The 17,906-nt window shown below is 37.8% G+C and overlaps 1 protein-coding gene across 3 annotated transcripts; it reads left to right on the top strand.

Annotated features, from left to right (window-relative positions):
- The first annotated feature begins 1,420 nt into the window (after positions 1-1,420).
- ERCC5 (ERCC excision repair 5, endonuclease) lies at positions 1,421-16,262 on the top strand. Of its 3 annotated transcripts, none has more exons than XM_027885636.1 (16): positions 1,421-1,465; positions 1,701-1,801; positions 2,403-2,578; positions 3,090-3,205; positions 3,299-3,391; positions 4,152-4,212; positions 5,115-5,258; positions 5,788-5,995; positions 6,272-7,432; positions 7,781-8,013; positions 8,388-8,507; positions 9,971-10,184; positions 12,050-12,194; positions 13,075-13,275; positions 14,199-14,283; positions 15,602-16,262. In XM_027885636.1, the coding sequence occupies exons 2-16, from the start codon at positions 1,714-1,716 to the stop codon at positions 16,148-16,150; spliced, it is 3,594 nt and encodes a 1,197-aa protein (XP_027741437.1). In that variant the 5' UTR covers positions 1,421-1,465; positions 1,701-1,713; the 3' UTR covers positions 16,151-16,262. The 3 variants fall into 3 exon arrangements, with proteins under 3 accessions (XP_027741437.1, XP_027741438.1, XP_027741436.1); XM_027885637.1 differs by having other exon boundaries at positions 1,450-1,465; positions 1,698-1,801; XM_027885635.1 differs by lacking the exon at positions 1,421-1,465 and adding an exon at positions 1,508-1,611 and having other exon boundaries at positions 1,673-1,801.
- The last annotated feature ends 1,644 nt before the right edge of the window (positions 16,263-17,906 follow it).

Here is a 17,906-nt window from a genome sequence, read left to right as displayed (position 1 = left end):
CAGTGGATCAGAGTTGCAAATACTGCTTAGCAAAGTTATCTTGGAGGTAAGATCTCTTGGCTCATAAAAAGTGGCTGCTCTATGCTGCCACTGTGACTTCTAATATTTAATTTCCCAAAGCCTGCAGCCTCATGACTGAACAGAACCCATAGGTTTTGAAAATTTATTTTCCAGATGAGCTGTTTTTGCAAGCTGAGTTTGGTCTGAGGGCCCAGGTTTCTTCTAGAATACTTGAGCTATGTTCTCTAAGGGATTTAAAACATATGTGCAGTGTTATATGTATGTCTATATATGTATGTATATATATATATATATATATATGTAAGTTTTGCTTAATAATGATAGTTACACTGAGGGACTCTCCTCTGATGGTAGCCAGCTGCTATGCTTAACTGGTTTTACAGTTATTTTGCTCTTGGCATAGAGACTGTCACATTTCATCCAGAGTACTCCGTATGTGGGATTCTTCCAGCATTGGCAGGAGTAAAGTCCATGTCCTCATTCTCGGGGTTATGCTTCAGGGAGCTTTCCCTAGGGATTCACCGAGGGATGGATTTGTGCAGTGGGGGGGCACTGTGGTTGTGGTGGGAGTGGAGTGAGGAGAGCACATGCTGCAAGGAAAATCTCGTTCGGGGAGAAAAAAAAATAGAGGACTTTCTTTTTTCATTCTGCCATGTGAGATTTTGTTCTGTGGCATGAGACTTTTTTCGTTCTGCATCCAGAGGAGGGCAATGGAGCTGGTGAAAGGTCTGGAGCACAAAAAGTATAAGCAGCGGCTGAAGAAGCTGGTGCTGTTTAAGCTGGAGAAAAGGAGGCTCGGGGATGACCTTATCACTCTAAAACTATGTGAAAGGAGGTTGTAGCCGGATGGGCGTCGGTGTCTTTTCCCAGGCAACCAGCGAATGGACAAGAGGACATAGTCTCAAGCTGCAACAGGGAAGGTTTAGGCTGGACATAAGGAGGAATTTCTTCACAGGCACGGTGATTAGATATTAGAATAGACTTCCCAGGGAGGCGGTGGAGTCACCGTCCCTGGCGCTGTTTAAGAGAAGATCGAACGTAGTGCCATGGTCTAGTTGACACGGGTGGTGTTCGCTCGTAGGTTGGATTCAGTCATCTCAGCAGTCTTTTCCAGCCTAATCGGTTCTGTGAGTCTCTGGTGTTCGGCACTCGGCTCTCCTCTGGGCAGGCGGGGAGCCCGCCCTTCTCAGGAACGCGGGCGGAGAGAGGGCGGTGAGAGCCGCCCGGCCCCGCTGTGAGCAGCGGGAGGGACCGGCTCCCCGCAGGCCGGGACGGGCCCCGGCCCCGCCCCGCCCACGGCGCTTCCCGGCGGGCCGCGGGGCAGTACCGGGGCGGTACCGGGGCGGTACCGGGGCGGTGTCTGCCGTCGCTGTCCGCGGAGGCCGCTCGGCCTTTCCGGCCCTTCGGGGTCCGCCGCCGAGCTCCACTCTCCACCCCGCCTCAGGTGAGCCCCTCCCCGCCCCTCGCAGGTCCGACACCGCGACCCCCACCCGCCCCTGCCGGGCCGGGGCCGATCGGCTGCCTCCTTATTTCTCTTCGCACTAATGAAGCAGACGTGGGCCGTGTCGTCTTTGGGTTATCCCTTCGTTTGTATCCTTGTAGCAAGCGTGGGTAGAGCCCTTCTCAAATCTTCGTGCGCGAAGCCTAGCCATGACCTCACAGATTTTCTCTCAAAGCAGCTAAGAAAGGACCATGGGAGTTCAAGGACTTTGGAAGCTGCTTGAATGCACCGGGAGACCCATCAACCCAGAAACGCTAGAAGGGAAAATTCTTGCTGTGGGTATCCTTTAAAAGTAAAGCTGGGGAGCCAAAATTGTGAGAGAGATTATCTTAATTTATAAGTGATCATCTTGTTGAGATTATGATGATTATGATTGTTATTAACTTTAAATTAACAACATTTTGGTGAGTGGATTTTATGCTTTACAATAAGCTCTTTCTGTTTTTATCTTTTTTAAAGATAGGCTTTTCTGAATAGGTTCCTTACAAAAGTGTTGAACTCTAGGATTTTGTGCTTTATAAATAAACAAATGTGCTGCTTTTAATAGGACTGTATGATGGGATCCTAAATAGTTAAGGATCAGCTTTCCTATCCTGTACGCTTGGTTAAATGCTGGAAAGATGTGGAGGGAAGTTAGCCTTCATTTATTTGTAAAAAACTTGCTCCACAGTTGCTTCCACTCTACTTTTTGTGCAGGGCAATAGGGGCAGGAATTTATTCATCTCCAAAGTTCACATCTATTTGGATAATTTTGGTTTCCATAAGCCAAGCCTGGAGCAGTGGGCAAAAGGCACTCAGTCAAATATGTGCACTTTATACAAACTCTTAATGTAATATATGTGTAGGAGAGCACATTTTTTCCTCTCAACGATTCTTTAAGATATCAGTATTTGGTTGAACCAAGCAATAAAGGGAGTCAGAGATCGTGGTGGTATTTCCGTACGGAATGCTCACCTCCTCACTCTGTTCCATCGACTCTGCAAGTTACTCTTTTTCCGAATTCGACCTGTCTTTGTTTTTGATGGAGAGGCACCTCTTCTGAAGAGGCAAACCTTGGTAAGTGCCTTTGCTGAGTCATTGCAATGCAAAATAAGGTGTATGTCTGCTGATGCTAAGTAGCCGTGTTCTGTTTCCTTCCTACTGTTCTACTTGTGCTTCTGAGCTGTGAGGATGGAGGGCTTGAAGCCGCTGCTGTGCAGGTGTCCTCTGCATCTGTCCAGCCTGGGTTAGCTCTTGGAGCATGCAGCAGCTTTCTTTTGATAGAGGCAGGTTTGATTTGTGTAGAAACCAGGTTGTGGAGAAGTAGAGGGTGACAAAAGCATGCATCATGCTGCAGAATGGACCTGAATGTACTCTTGTGGTATTTGTACCCAGAAACTGAAAGCTGTTCCCAAGTCCCACAGAGGAAACAGACAGATATAGAGGCTTTGAAGGTGATGACCCCAGTAGTGTAGGATGAGTTAGTAGTAGCTCATAGGCTCAGCACACAGAATTTTAACAGTGATTCATTGGATGTGCATCTTCAGCATCTGGCAAAATCTTGTTGGTGTTAATCTTATTTTCACAGGCTAAGCGAAGACAAAGAAAAGAGGTTGCCCTCAGTGATTCCAGGGAAACTACAGAGAAACTCTTGAAAACGCTTTTGAAGAGACACGCTATCAAGACTGCTCTTTCGGGAAAAAGGCAAGAATAAAAATGATTTTTCCCTTGTTTATAAGTGTCAGGTAATTCCTTATGTAACTGTCAATCACTGTTTTTTGGTTTTTTTCCCCTAAGCAATGAAGTTTTGCCCAGTATTACACAAGTTCGAAGAGCAGGAATTGATGATATGTATGTGTTGCCTGCTTTAGAAGATGAAGAGAAGAATAGGTAGGTAAAATTAAGAAAAATAGCTTAAATTAGGGTAAAAGCATTAAACACATTTTTTGATGCTGCAGAAAGGTGTTTGAACTATGAGATTCTATAATATATGAAGTGTTTTTTTTAATTTGTATTTCAGTTTCTTTTTGGAGAGTTTGTTTAAAACTTTATACAGAACCCTTCTAGTTGCTTATGAGAAAGTAACAGAAGAAGCTTTCAGCCCACAGATTAAATTTCTCCACTGGATCCATGTTTAAGGCTGAAAGTTCTACCTCAGACTCTGTGGCCATATCTGTACAACTAAGTGGGACTGATTGTTCAAGCTTGGGTGACTGCTGCCTGTGTGGCAGCTTGACTCTGGTTTGTGTCCCCTTGTTCAGACTGTCGATGTGTTCAGCAGAAGCAGGCCCTGTTCGTGCTTTTCAAATGTGACAAATAACAAACTGAGAACATGAAGCTATGCGTTAGATTCCTCTATGTGTTTCTGTTCTTTCATACACTTTAAACATTATCAGGTAATGATTTAAGCAGCATCAGTTGTCTCAATCTAGTTTTAGCTGACATAAGTCTGCCTTCTTGCTTTCTGCTTTTTGATCTTTTTGACCCATGTATGTATTTATGTGTGTTTGTATGTATATGCATATATATACGTGTGTGTACTTCTATACTTAACTACCAAAACAATTACTAATATCCTTTTGCTCAAAATAGGAGCTTTATTTTCCTGGGTAAATATCTACACCTTTTGTTTTCTCTTTGTGATTTTTAGCTCGGACGAGGAGGAAGAAAAAGAATGGCAAATGAGAGTGAGCCAAAAACAGATGTTGCAAGTAAGTGCAACCTAATTGCCCTGTTACTGTGAACAATCTTCTCATTCATGTGCTATGCTTAAAAGACAAACGAAAGCTTAAAAAAGCTCAATTGTTTGGAGATATAGGTCTTACTATAGCATTACTCCTCAAACAAACAAGTTAATTTTTGGTACCCTACGAATTCCTGATAATGAGGAAATATAAATGTAATTTTTCCACTAGAATACAACAGAATAGAAATTTTTTATGGTATTTTTTTTCTTTTTTCTTTTTACTACTTTCTCTGAAAATGTGGAGAAGAAATTGTTTTTTGTGATGATGTACATGACATGCATGCATTTATACACGTGTGTACACACATAAGAGACAGCATATTTAACAAAATTCCTTTGCTTCTCCAGATATGAACTGATGTTGAAGCACTTCATTCCTTGAGTTTTCACAGATTAAATCTGTACTTGCTTCTGATGTGCTCATAGGAAGAGTAGAGGAGAAATATATAACTTAAGGAGAAGACATAATGAGTGATAAAATTATCTCTGCTTTCATCAATAGAAAAAAAAAAACAAAACCTCTTGAAAATGCTGTTTACCTTTGAAATAGAACCTCTTTAGAATGATAAAATCAGACTAGCTGAGGCTATAGGACCTACTTCTGTGATTTATACTAAATATCTTTTTGTAGAAAGAATAAAACCAAGTTTCTCTGTATAATGTACGTCAATAATTATGTACTTTACATTGTTTCATTATGTAGTAGTTACCTTTTTTTCCCCTTGTTTTCTTTACCATAGAGAAAGTAGCAACAAAGCTCTTAAGGTTTTTTTTTGGTCTTGTTTGGAATGATGCTCTAAATATTTTACTATTTTTGCTGTGATGTAATGTAAAATATATATTTTATGTTGTTTTCTATTTTTATAGGAACAGTTATGTGAAAATCCTTATTCTGTAGATATTGAGTCAGAAGATTTCAACAAGCTGCCTCCAGAAGTAAAACACGAGATCTTGACTGATATTAAAGAACTTACAAAGCGAAGAAGAACGTTATTTGAAGCAATGCCAGAGGTAATATTTAAAATAGTTTTCAAGCCGTCAGAATGGAGCTATTGCCATTAATGCAGATGAGGACTATGTAAGTGTATCACATCTAGAAAGCTTTACTCCCTGAACTACTTAATAAGAGATGTTATGTTGAGGGGGAAAAAATCCAGTGAACTAATGACTCTTAACTGCCTTATCTTTTGATTTCCACTAAAATTAGCAGAGCTAATTCAGTTTGGCAAGAATGGGAAAAAGCATGCTCTGTCTTATGCCTCATCAGCATTATACCCAAGATTTCAATTGTAAAAAGAAGCTACTGGTGTGGATAAACCAGGCAGAATGAACACAACTAGGATTCCAAACCCTGAGGTGGCAGCTGGGAAAAGGGAGTGCAGCAGTCAGCAAAACACAAATGTTACCTGTTTAAATGAACTCTTAAAAGAGTTCCCACACTCTGGAGAGTGTGGGAAATGAACTTGCTTAAAAGGGGCATTTTTATTTTAATTGACTTGTTTGTTTTGTTTTGTTTTGTTTCATTTTGTTTTGTTTTGAGGACTCCAATGAGTTTTCCCAGTACCAGCTTAGGGGCTTGCTTAAAAAAAGCAACCTCAATCGGTGCATAGAGAATGTGCAAAAAGAAATGAATCAACAGCATTCGGGTGAAATCCAAACACAATATGAAAATGAAGGTGGTTTTGTGAAAGAAGTGGAATCAAGGAGGGTGGTCTCTGAAGAGACTTCTCACTATATTCTGATAAAGGGTATGTCAGGTCTTAATTTTGTAAAACCTCTTGTTTAGAGTGTACACTCTGCAGCTGGCAGTTTTAAAAAAAACACAATATTGTTTACGGGTGCATGTAACCAATACTTTGTAAGAAATGTGCATTACTATTGCACGTAATTAACTGTGATCTGTAAATCTGTAGAAAAGTGGTTTATTAATCTTTATATAATGATGTTCATTATGTAAAATGGAATGTTGCTATAAAGCAGTTTTTTACTAAAACAAAAAAAATCAACAAAAAACTCTCTTTCAGGTATTCAAGCAAAAGAAGCTATAAATAGAGAGTTGGAAACTACTGCAGGACCCTCATCAAAAATGCTTGAATTTACAAAACTGAATAAAACCAATGAATCTTCTGCTGATGCAAAGGTAGTTGCATCTGACAAGATGCAGACAGAGAAAGATAATAATGTGGTGACAGCACCACCCTCTCCTAGGACTTTGGTTGCTATCCAGGAAGCTATGGTAGAAAGCAGTTCAGAAGAAGAACTGGATACAGGACAATTGAATGTAGACCAATTTGTAACAGAGGAAGGCAGTGTGTCTCCAAGAACACTACGGGCAATTCAACAAGCTCTGAGTGATGAGGATAAAAGGGAGGAGGTTGTTACTATTAGAACTGATGGAGTGCTACCAGAAAAATCAGAAGTGAAAGATGTTCTGTTTAGTAGCTCAGATGAGGAAGAGCAGATTCCTGAAGTTAAGGAGGGAAAAAACATACCTACAGCTACAGTTTCGTCAGTCCAAGTGACTATGCATGGTGCTGAATTTGAACAGAAGAGTCAGGAGTTGGAAGAAAATCATATTACACCCAAAGACACTGGTGTATCCACAGCTGAAAATTACTCTTCTACTGACAAAGTTAAAAAAGGCAAAGAAGATGTAAGCAAAGAAGAAAATGGTTCAAAAAATTATATTGCACCCAAGGCTACCAGTATATCCAGAGCTGAAAATTATTCATATATTGACAATGCTAGAAAAGACTCAGAAGATGTAGACAAAGAAGAAAATGGTTCCAAAAATCATATTTCACCCAAAGATACCAGTATATCCAGAGCTGAAAATTATTCTTGTATTGACAATACTGGAAAAGGCAAAAAAGACTTAGACAAAGAAGAAAATGGTTCTAAAATGGACTTAAAGTCTTTGAGAGATAAGGATATGAATTCGTGTGTGCAGAAATCAAGTTGTTCCTCTGTACAAACTAGTATTGGGGGTTTGATTCATGCTCCAACAACAGACCTTTCTAAAAATGAGGAAAACTTGAAAATTTCTGAAAATATAGAGGAAATAATTTCACAGACAGAAAAGAATGTATCTGAGGTACAAAAGGATATTATAGTTTTTCCAGAAGCAAGAGGTCCTGAGGAGGAAAGAGAAGGGATATCACAGTCTGAAGACAGTGATTCCGATGGTATGTGCTTTTTAACTGTGTAAAAAGATAAAAATATAGGATCTTACCGTATTTGTAGTCATTTGAAGTGAACCTTTTCTCTTAGTGAGAAATGCTTTGAATACATCTATCCCTACACACGTAGGAGATGGGAAGAAAAATTGAGTTGTGTTTTTCCCCTTGGTGTCACGTTTTATCATTGAAACCTGAATATACAGTACAGAGAGTCAGGAAAGCATGTTGTTGTGTACACTGAATTTAACTGGTGTATTAATGGTCAGCCACTTGGTTTGTGTGTGCATGTAGAAAAAGAAAATAAGACACTGCCTAAGTTAAAAATATGTTCAAGTATCTATTTTCTCTTAATAGCAAGCTTTATTGAAGTGGATACTGAAATCAGTAATGAGGCTGAGTTTCCTACTAAATATGATGAAAAACTGGGTGATGAAGCAGCGCTTTCAGAAGTGGAGACAGACAGACCTGACGTTGTGACACAGGAGCTGCTGCAGGAGTCCGATAAAGTGCAGTTGGGAAATGCTCAGAATGTTGAAAGAGAAGCTGATGGTAAAGATGCAGTGGATGAGTGGCAAGACATCAGTTTGGTAATTTGTTCTCCTTCTTTCTTGTTTTGAGCTAGGAATGGAGTGCTTTGTCTCCAAGTAGTTGTTAAGGAAAACTACTGGGCATCTTCTTACTATTTCATTGCTTTCTCATATATGTATCTAATTGTACAGGAACTCTTTTTGTTTAAAAATAGTTAGTCATAATCTCCATGAAATCAGAGGGAAACTGTAAGGGTTTAGCACACTGATGACAGCCTATCTCTGGTACTGCATTAGAGAAGCTGTAACAACTTCTGAGTGTGAATTAATGGATCATATACTACTAGAATAATTATAGCCAGAGACTTAGTGCTGTACTTAACTAAGTATACCTGAATTGTTGAAATAATGAAAATCTTGGTTTATATTTTCAGGAAGAACTAGAAGAATTAGAAAGGGACCTTTCTACTGAGCAGAATATGCTTCAGTCTCAAAAACAGCAGCAGGAGCGTGTTGCTGCTTCTGTAACAGGACAGATGTTCTTGGAAAGCCAGGTAATTTTTGTTGAGTCATTTTGATTTGTTTCCCTCCTCCACCACAGTCATTTACTCAAACGCTGTTAGTAATTTTGGTTGATAATGGCCACCTTTTTTCCTCTTAGGGAGTTGTTTTCTTCAGTTTGCTTGCTTTAAAATATTGAAAGTAATGAGGTAGTCTTTAATTCCAACAAATTTACAATAATTTTATAACATTATAAAGTAATAATGTAGTTAAGGATGAATAAATGTGTCTTTTAAGCACCAGCTTTTAAAGGTTGCCTGTTTTTGTGAGAGGTCCAAAATGAACAAAAAAAATATTAGGAAGTTACATTCAGCAGTATAGAATTGATGTAGTCTGGGTGTTAGGTAAACTGTGATTTCCCCTAGGGATTGAAAGGTAAAAAATTACAAGAAGTCTGTATAGTTTATGCTCTGAATAAGCAATTTTAAAGAATCTCACCAGTAATGCCTGCATAGGCCTGTTACTGCTGTCTCACTATTAGTGTTTAAAGATCAATACAATGTGTTTGGATTAACACACTCATAATACAATAGACTAGTGATAGTGTCTAATGCAATAAACGTATGCTAACTAATTAATTCTGAGAAAGATGTAAATCCTTGGGTTTTTTTGCATGAAAGGGATAATTGAGGTAGTTTTGAAATGATATTTTAATCTTGGTTACCTATTTGCTTATACTTTTTCTTCAGATGATTTTTTTGAAGACCAGTAGATTATGCTTTTGTAATATGTGCCACATGATCGTAGATTCACCATTATAGTTATAAATCTTTTGACCTTGTGCTTTTGGTCTTTATTGCAGTAAAAATTTAAAGTATTGTCAGGGCTCTAAAAGCTACCTGAGTGGGGAATGTAATCCAGAATTGTGTAAATAGCACCAATCTGTAAACCTACTGCATGTTGGATATTTAACTGAAGTTAAATAATGTATTCCATAAAAGCAAAATTGTATCAAAATATTTGTATATCAAAACACAATTCAAAGAATGATTACTATGCCCACTGTTTCCTGCTTGATATGAATGTTTCTGATATGCTTTCAAATATTTTCTTAGCTAAAGTGATGATCAGTTTTTTAAAAATATGATTATTTTTATTTTTCTTTTTTCACTTAACCTGTGTCTTTCTTTCATGAAAGCCACATAATTGTAACCCATGGAATTTTCTCCTTGCTGTGGAAAACACAGTCCTTAAGTATGCTTGGGTAGTTAAGATAGCAGGTTCTCAAAATGTGTGGTAATAATGTGCTCAAGTAGTGCTTGACTTATGTGGCTCTATCTGCCTAAGTGCGATTTCTCCCTTGCCTTAACTGTGCTTGGCACTTTTTAGTGGAAATTAAGATTTGCTGTAAAATATTAAATACATCCCAAGTGTGAATCTAGCAGTTCCAAGTCAAGCACCAGTATAATAGAAGGTAATTCTTTAGATGAGTTGTTGTTTTCCCTCCATCCTACAGGAGCTTCTGCGTCTGTTTGGCATTCCATATATTGAAGCTCCGATGGAAGCAGAGGCACAGTGTGCCATATTGGACCTTACTGATCAGACCTCTGGGACAATCACCGATGACAGTGATGTTTGGTTATTTGGCGCGCGACATGTTTACAAAAATTTCTTCAGCCAGAACAAATATGTAGAATATTATCAGTATATTGATTTGCAGAACGAGCTAGGTAAGCCTCGAGTATTGATTTGTTAAGCACAGTCTTTAACAAGGCAGCACTGCCATCTGTCTCTTTGAAATTGTATTTTCTACAGAATTTCGTGTGTCTGTTATTACAATGCCTGTTCTTTGGAGAGTCCCTAAAGCCATTCAGTTAGGTTGCTGTTTTTTACTGCCAGCTGACCACCTTGAATATACAAACTCCTGCATTTAATATACTGAGTTAACATGATTTCCATCAAGGCTGGAGATACGAACTATGATATCAGTTCCTGGGTAAATGTTAGCATGACTTCCCTGATGTGGTGGAGAAATTATATTCTGATGTCATCAGATTTATAGTCGTCTGGAAATGGAAGTTAGCTTTGTGCATAGTGACGCATAATGTGTTAAAAGAGGATCAGGAATGTGTGTATGCTATGTAAAACATTTTTTATTTAGTTAACACTGACAGATTTTTTTTCTACTTTCAGATATTGCTCTTCAACCAGTCTAATCAAATTGTTGCTAATTTTGTTGAACTACTAAATTTCAGTGTCACATAGCATATTAGGGAAAATATGAGCCAAGTTAAACTTGTTATGTCTTTTTCTAGAAGAATTCTTAAAAATCAGTTTTGACACTTTCAAATTTGAGAGGCTATAGACTTTGAAATAATATTTTAATGTCTTCAGCATGTAACATTTCATAACATTTTTATGTGGTAAAAAATATATCTTTGGTTTCTTCTCCAGCAAATTGAACGAAAGATTTTTTCCCCTACTGAAGTAGCTTACTTGGAAAGAATTACTGCAAAAATATGTGTGTGATTTTTAACTGTTATTAATGTAATAAACCAAAGCTTTTATTTATTTATTGGGGGAAAATAGTAACCGTCGGTCTTCATGTCACATTCCTCTTCAGCCTTGTACTGCTACTTCTTTCCCATGCGTTGCACAATTCTTCTTTCTTAGCTCCCTTCTTCATAGATATCCTGACTAGCATGGTAATGATCTTGCTTTGTGTGTTTAGACTCACATCCCTCCTTCTCTGCATTGAATTTTTTAAAAATTAATTTTTCTTGAAATCTAAACTATTGAAGCTGGTCACTAAAAATCAGTTTGGTTGCCTCAAACCTTATAGCATATCAAGTAGAAGTGGTCGGCTGAGTTTTTCCTTCTTTCTGGCTGTTCCACAGGCTCTTCTGGCCTACTTAGTAACTGCACCAGCACAGAACAAAAGCCTCCCAGTTGGGGAACACTTTTAAGAAGCAGAGACATTGATATTATGAGCTAGAATTCAAACAGAATGTTTTTATTAAAACATTTTTTTATTAAAGCATTAAAATTTGGGTCAGCATTAGGTGGGAACAGGACAGTAATTGGGTAAAATAAATGTAAAAAAAAAATCTCTTAACAACCCTGAATTTCCCAAAGGTTTAGATAGTCATTTAGGTTGGAAAAGACCTCTGAGGTTATCGAGTCCAGCCTTTGACTGATCATCACCTTATCAACTAGACCGTGGCACTGAGTGCCACATCCAGTTGTTTCTTGAACACCTCCAGGGATGGTGAATCCACCACCTCCCCAGGCAGCCCAGTGTTTAACAACCCTTTCTGTGAAAAGATTCCTCCTGATGTCCATTGTAACATTTTAATTTTGGTAAGATGTATTTGCCAGGTTTGCACAACTATTGGTGCTTGAGCTAGCAGGAGCATGTTTGCAGTACTCCAGAATATAATTTAGCAAATTCTGTTGTTGAATTAAATATAATTTTACAGAGTAAATGCCTTTGCATTCCTCTTGCATTTTGCCTTTCAGATAATATTTTTTAATTTGTAAGAGAATAAATGCTGAATCCACTGGTTTTATTTGGTTTATGCACTTTCTTTTACAGGATTGGATAGAAGCAAGCTGATTAATTTGGCATACTTGCTTGGAAGTGACTACACTGAGGGCATCCCAAATGTCGGCTCTGTAACAGCGATGGAGATTTTAAATGAATTTCCTGGGCATGGCTTAGAACCACTCTTAAAATTCGCGTATGCTTCATTCTATTTTGCTCTTCTGTCTCTCCATATTATGAATATTAATGAATATACTTTTCTGCTGCTTAAGCATTCAACAAAGTGTATGACCATCTTTGACCATCATTAAGGAGACTAAGCTGTACAATGTGTGCCTCCGTTATATCACTATTTGAGATGATAGGTAAATAAGGGGAAATGTTGATACAGCAATTACAGTGAGATGAATGAAAACAACAGAACAGCTGTAAAACTGTGTGACTTCCTCAGAGTTCGTTGCAGAGCTGGATCCATAGTGGAGCAGAGGTTTATTCTTCCTGAATTTGTGAGAAGTTGCTTATAGCTTGTTCATAGAGAAAAGAAAATGGATGACCTGGAAAGAGACAGGCAGGTAGGCTGTGGAGAAGAAAAAGGTTTGAAGAGGGCCAAGGCAGTTGTTTTGGCAAAGGCAAGGATGGTTAGAAGGTTTGGGTTTGTTTGGTTGGTTGGTTGGTTTTTTTTTTCCTTTTTTTTTTCCTTGGGGTTTGTTTGGTTTGCTTTAGTTTTGGGTTTGTTTTTTTTTCTTTTTTTCTCCCTTTCATATAAAAAAAAATCTCGAAAAACAATCCTTGTGTTTGGAAGTAAGGCTGAAGTTAAGGTCTTCTGTTTAGCAACTTATGGGGAATCTAGGTGATGTTTATCACTGTGATTTACAACGACTGCATTTAATCTGTGTGTTTTGTCTTTTCTGTTTTCAGATTATTTATCACTTTGACTGTCCTTTATTTAGAAATTTTCTACCTCATCCCTTGTAGCAGCTGAAGTAGAGAGACTAAGGCTATTGAAATTAGCATGGTGGCTTTTGATATTTCAAATTATACATTATGGAGGCAAATTAATAATCTGTGTTTTTCAGTGAGTGGTGGAATGAGGCTCAGAAGAATAAGAAATTGAGACCTAATCCACATGATACCAAGGTCAAGAAGAAACTGCGGAATCTGCAGCTTTCTTCAGGTTTCCCAAATCCAGCAGTGGCAGAAGCGTACCTGAAGCCTGTGGTGGATGAGACAAGGAGTTCGTTCACCTGGGGGAAGCCTGACTTAGAGCAGATCAGAGAATATCCTTTTACTGTATGGTAGGACTTGTTAGGTAAAAGTACTCAAAGTACATAAAGTGTGTTAGTGAGTCAGTAATGGAGTGGCAAGTTCTTAACATCTCTTGGGTGTGAGGGGGCCCCAGGCCTGCCCGCATATGCTTTCCTAAAATGACACCAGCTCTGGAAGGGAAGGGAATGCAGCCATGCTTGTGTGGTACTCAAGACTTCTCTGCCCTCCTGAGAGAGTGGGCTCCTTCACTTTGTGTGGAAATAGAATCTTGTAGCTGGCCTAACTAATTTGTTTTGATCCTCCTGCCTCTGTAAGTGTCCTGTGCCTGTTTCTAGACTTAAAATTAGTGGGATTGTTTGCACACTCTTGATGTATGTTTGCCATTTTTCATGAATAAGTCAAAGCCTAATCAGAAACAGTGTTTCAGTCTGCACTTTATCCCAAATATTCCCTGCATTTCTTCCGATAATGTCTTTTTGTTGCATCTGTTGCAGTCTGAGCTGCAGCAGATTGTTGAAAAGTAGATGGCAATGCATGCAGAGCTAATAGTGTTTTAAACAGTAGATGGAATTTCCAGTGTGTGCAAGTGTAAAAATAAGGTTTATTTATAACTGTTTTGTCTTATGACGATACTGTATAGCCAGAATGAATTCTGTCTTCACTGAAACATGCTTTTGGAAATGTTGATATTAGAGAAAAGGTTTTGGAACTATTGGAGGTGTAACAGTGTGATTTTGATGCATAGCGTAATAATACAACCATCCACATAAGCCAGCTGTAATAACTTACAGTCTTTTCTCTGGTTTTGTAGTAGAAAAACTTTTGAACTGGGGCAGCTTTCCTCCAGACATTGTTTACTTGAGAAATTTTCATTTTATGTGTTTAAAGAATACTAGTTAATAGCCATTTTGTAAAGTTCCTTAACTTTCTGCACATTCTGTAAGGATCACTTTGGCTGGACTACAGCAAAGATAGATGGAATCCTTTTGCCTGTGATGAAACAGCTGAATGTGCAGCAGGTAAAGTATAAAATCTATAGTTTAGGGCAACTGGAAAATTGTGAGAAGCATTTTAAAACTAAGAGCAAGGATTTTAACTATGTTTCTCAATAACTGGGCTTTGATCATATGTTTTATAATCTTTATGTATATATATTTAAATCATTAAACTTACTTCTCCAGGCTTCATTTCTGTATGATTTGAGTGTGCTGTGAGGGGCTCTACATAATTTCAATTGCTGGTCTAGATTTTATTATCTATCAAGCACCTATCTCAAGTCCAGGCTGCTGTTTCTTCTGGACATAGCTGATGCTACAGGTGCCTCAAGCAACTTTAGAAATTTTAAGACAGTGTGCTGTCTCTAAAAAGTATTTATAAAAATGCCCTTAAGGTTTTGGTGAAGTGACACTGCCCATTTAATACCATACATATCCTTTGAGGAGGAGTGCAGGCTGAACTGTTGAGCAAGTGCCTATTAATAATATTACTCTAATTTCCAAATACATGTTCTGTCAACTTTAATAAAACCTGAAAGGGAATAGTGATGCATACTGTGAAAACTGTCACAGTCAGTTGTAAAATTGATCACCTAGTCTTAGGCTCTTTTCTCCTTTTGTCATACACAAGGTAGATACATTGTCTAAACCAGTGTTCTAGGTTCTCTGTGTCACTCAAAGGATTGAAAGGTACCAAACCCCATGGTTAAATACATATACTTTTGGGTTGACTGGAGCATCCTTTGGAAGCATCTATTTCTCTAAGACAATTCTAGGGAAAATACAGAGGACTACCTTAGTCTGTACAGTAAGCTGTGATTGAATATCACAGATCCATCCTGTATGACTACTTCTAGTTCTACTCTTCAAAATTATACTGTAGCAGCATGTGGTACAACGAACTTGAGTCAAATGACTGTGTTGCACTTGCAGGCACAAATGCAAAGTGCACTTAGAGCATTTACTTAGTAAACATTCTGCTGTTTTAACAGCTTGAAGCTAAGGATGTGTTTGTAGGGACATCTTTAAGAGCACTACAGAGGTTCTCTGCATTAGGGTTGAAAATAGCAACATATGTCTAATCATCAGCAGCACAATGTTTGTGAATTTCACTGGAGGTTGCTAATTATTTGGTTTCTGTAAAGGTTCTTGTATAATTTATAATAAGGTATAGGTATTACTTAATAATGCATCTTATTGTTCACATCTATGTGCACATGTATTAATTTCATTAGTCCTTTGTCCTGCTTTAGTTTTGGATGGCTTATAGTATAGCTGAGATAACAACTGAATTCCTGTCATAGAAACATTCAAAGGTGTCTCTCTGTTTTATTTTTGATAGACTCAGCTTCGAATTGATTCATTCTTTAGACTAGAGCAGCATGAAAAGCTAGCTATTAAAAGTCAGAGACTGCGCAGAGCTGTGACTTGCCTGAAGAGAAAGGAAAAAGAAGCAGATGACGAAATTCGGGAAGCCACTGCTGTTACAGAGATGGAACTTGAACAGCGTGAGAAAACAAAAGGGGAATGTACCACAGGCTGTGCAAATCTAGCTGTGGCAACAAAAGCCCAGAGGGGAAAGAGAAGAAAACATTCAGATTCCAGAAAAGAATGTTTATATGGAGGTGGTTTTATTGGAAATTTGCATCTTTCAGAAGCTTCTAGTGACTCTTCAGAGGAATCAGAAAGCAGAGATTTAGGCAAGAGCAAAAGGAGGAAAAACATCCCTACAACAGAGACTGCAGATCATAAAGAGAAGAAGGGGTGCAGTAGCTCAAGTGATGAGGATGAAGACCTGGGAAATGTAGTCATGGTGACTGCCAAACCTGTGTTTGAGGGCAGAAAAAAAAAGTCACGGGGCAAGAGAGGAATAAGAAAGAAGAAGTCTTAAAGAAGAAAAGTAATGTAAAGGGCAGACTTCTGCGGGGTTTTTCATTTAAGCTTTGTAAATATTCTAATGAATTTTTGATAAAATATAATAAATGATCACTATTTGTTATGTACTTGTCATGCATTTTGTGTTCAGACCTTAAATAGAAGGGATTCTAAACAATGAAAAAAATAATTTTAGCACATTTACTCATAAAGACCTAGATTAAACTTGACATAAGTTTTCTAGATTCAGATTTTAATATTGAGCCAATATGTGATGTCCAGTCATTTACATTCTGAGTTAATTGTTAAAATCACCTGCAATCTGTTGCTTCCTTGACATAGAACTTAAATGAAGTTTTGAAAACTACCTGGGTGATTTCTAGGTGTTGCAAGAAGGAAAATAAGTTCATTTAGTTTTGTTTTACTTTGCCCCTCACTAAGCCTGTCTTTAAAGTTTTGTGCCCAAAGTAATGTTTTTTATTGAAGAGAGATGCAAACTCTCATAAAATCTCAAGGAAAAACACACAGTACAGTAAGTCCTTATATAATCTTATGTGCAGTAATTGTTTGTGTTCTGAATGTAAATGTCACGTTTCCAGATTTGGATTTCCATGACCATGTTGAAAGACAGTATTTGTTTGCAAAAGTGGTGTTCAGAGGTACCCACTGGCTGCAGCACTCACATCAGACTAATTTGTGGGAGACAATGTGTTGGGCTCAGACTTTTCACACACCTTACCTCTTTGAATGATTGCAGAATTTACTTCTACCTCCTATGGATTAAGGAGGAAAAGCAGTCTTTTGTTCTCACATTACATTTTAGTCCTTCTTGCCTTTTTTTTGATCTTCTCATTTGGTATTTCAGCTGCATTTCTCACGGTTTCATTGTTTGAAATCCAAGTCCATGTATTTAAGTTTTGTATGAGACATTATCCTCTCCTAAAAGGATGATGGTCTGAGGTGAACTTGGTGCGATTTGGCCCTCACAGTTGGAGAGAGTCTAATATTTCATGTACAGTTTATATTGGGCAAAACTGATCCTCTTTGATACTACTTTTCTAAAAGATTATAACATTTTAAGCCAATTCCCAGCCTGTACAGCCAGTTTACGGCACTGGTTTGTAAATCACTCATTAGTATTACTGAATTTTACTTTAAAAGTGTTTATCAGATCTTGGTGAGTTAATAGTTTATAAACCTAGAAAAGCTTCCCTTAATTTCTGCTGATTATGGTAAAGGACACACACCCTCACTTCTCTGTAGGGCTTATTTAGCATTTTTGTACAATAATTTATTATTTTTCTGTAATGCCTAGAAACCGCAATTCAGATTGAAATCTTATTTTTTCTAAAAAATGTGTAAAGTAAGAGACAGTTCTTGTCCTCAATTCATTACACTCTAAAATAGAGGAGTCTTAGTAGATAGCTGTAGTTGTTCTTACAGCGGTAAGTATTTACAATCTGTTGAGTGAATAGGCATTTGGAATAAAGAGGAGTGTGATGCCTTAAAATCTATATTATATAAAATTGTAATGTAACTCACTACTACTTTTAGTTTGCTAAGCATCTTTGTATTAGATTCCTAAAATGCTGTGTAACATTTCTTGTCAAGAATGCCAAAGAAAATAATCAAAGAAATAATTTTCTGACAATTTTGAGTATAGAAAGGCAAAAAGCTGTTCTTTATTAAGGCATCGTAGGTGCACAAAAAATATTGCACCCATCATGGCACTGACCTTTACAATTTTATAATACCGTCTAATTACAATATCT

The sequence above is a fragment of the Empidonax traillii genome, unplaced genomic scaffold (assembly GCF_003031625.1).
Source record: "Empidonax traillii isolate 1590-97213 ecotype Southwest subspecies unplaced genomic scaffold, ASM303162v1 scaffold169:size887049, whole genome shotgun sequence".
Lineage (NCBI taxonomy): Eukaryota > Metazoa > Chordata > Aves > Passeriformes > Tyrannidae > Empidonax > Empidonax traillii.
This window is presented reverse-complemented; position numbering and strand designations above follow the sequence as displayed.

Coding starts and splice junctions, on each gene's coding strand:
- ERCC5 (XM_027885636.1), top strand. CDS start 1,714: ATGGGAGTTCAAGGACTTTGGAAGCTGCTTGAATGCACCGGGAGACCC. Junction 2,579..3,089: donor TTCTGAAGAGGCAAACCTTG/GTAAGTGCCTTT, acceptor TTATTTTCACAG/GCTAAGCGAAGACAAAGAAA. Junction 8,014..8,387: donor AGTGGCAAGACATCAGTTTG/GTAATTTGTTCT, acceptor TTATATTTTCAG/GAAGAACTAGAAGAATTAGA.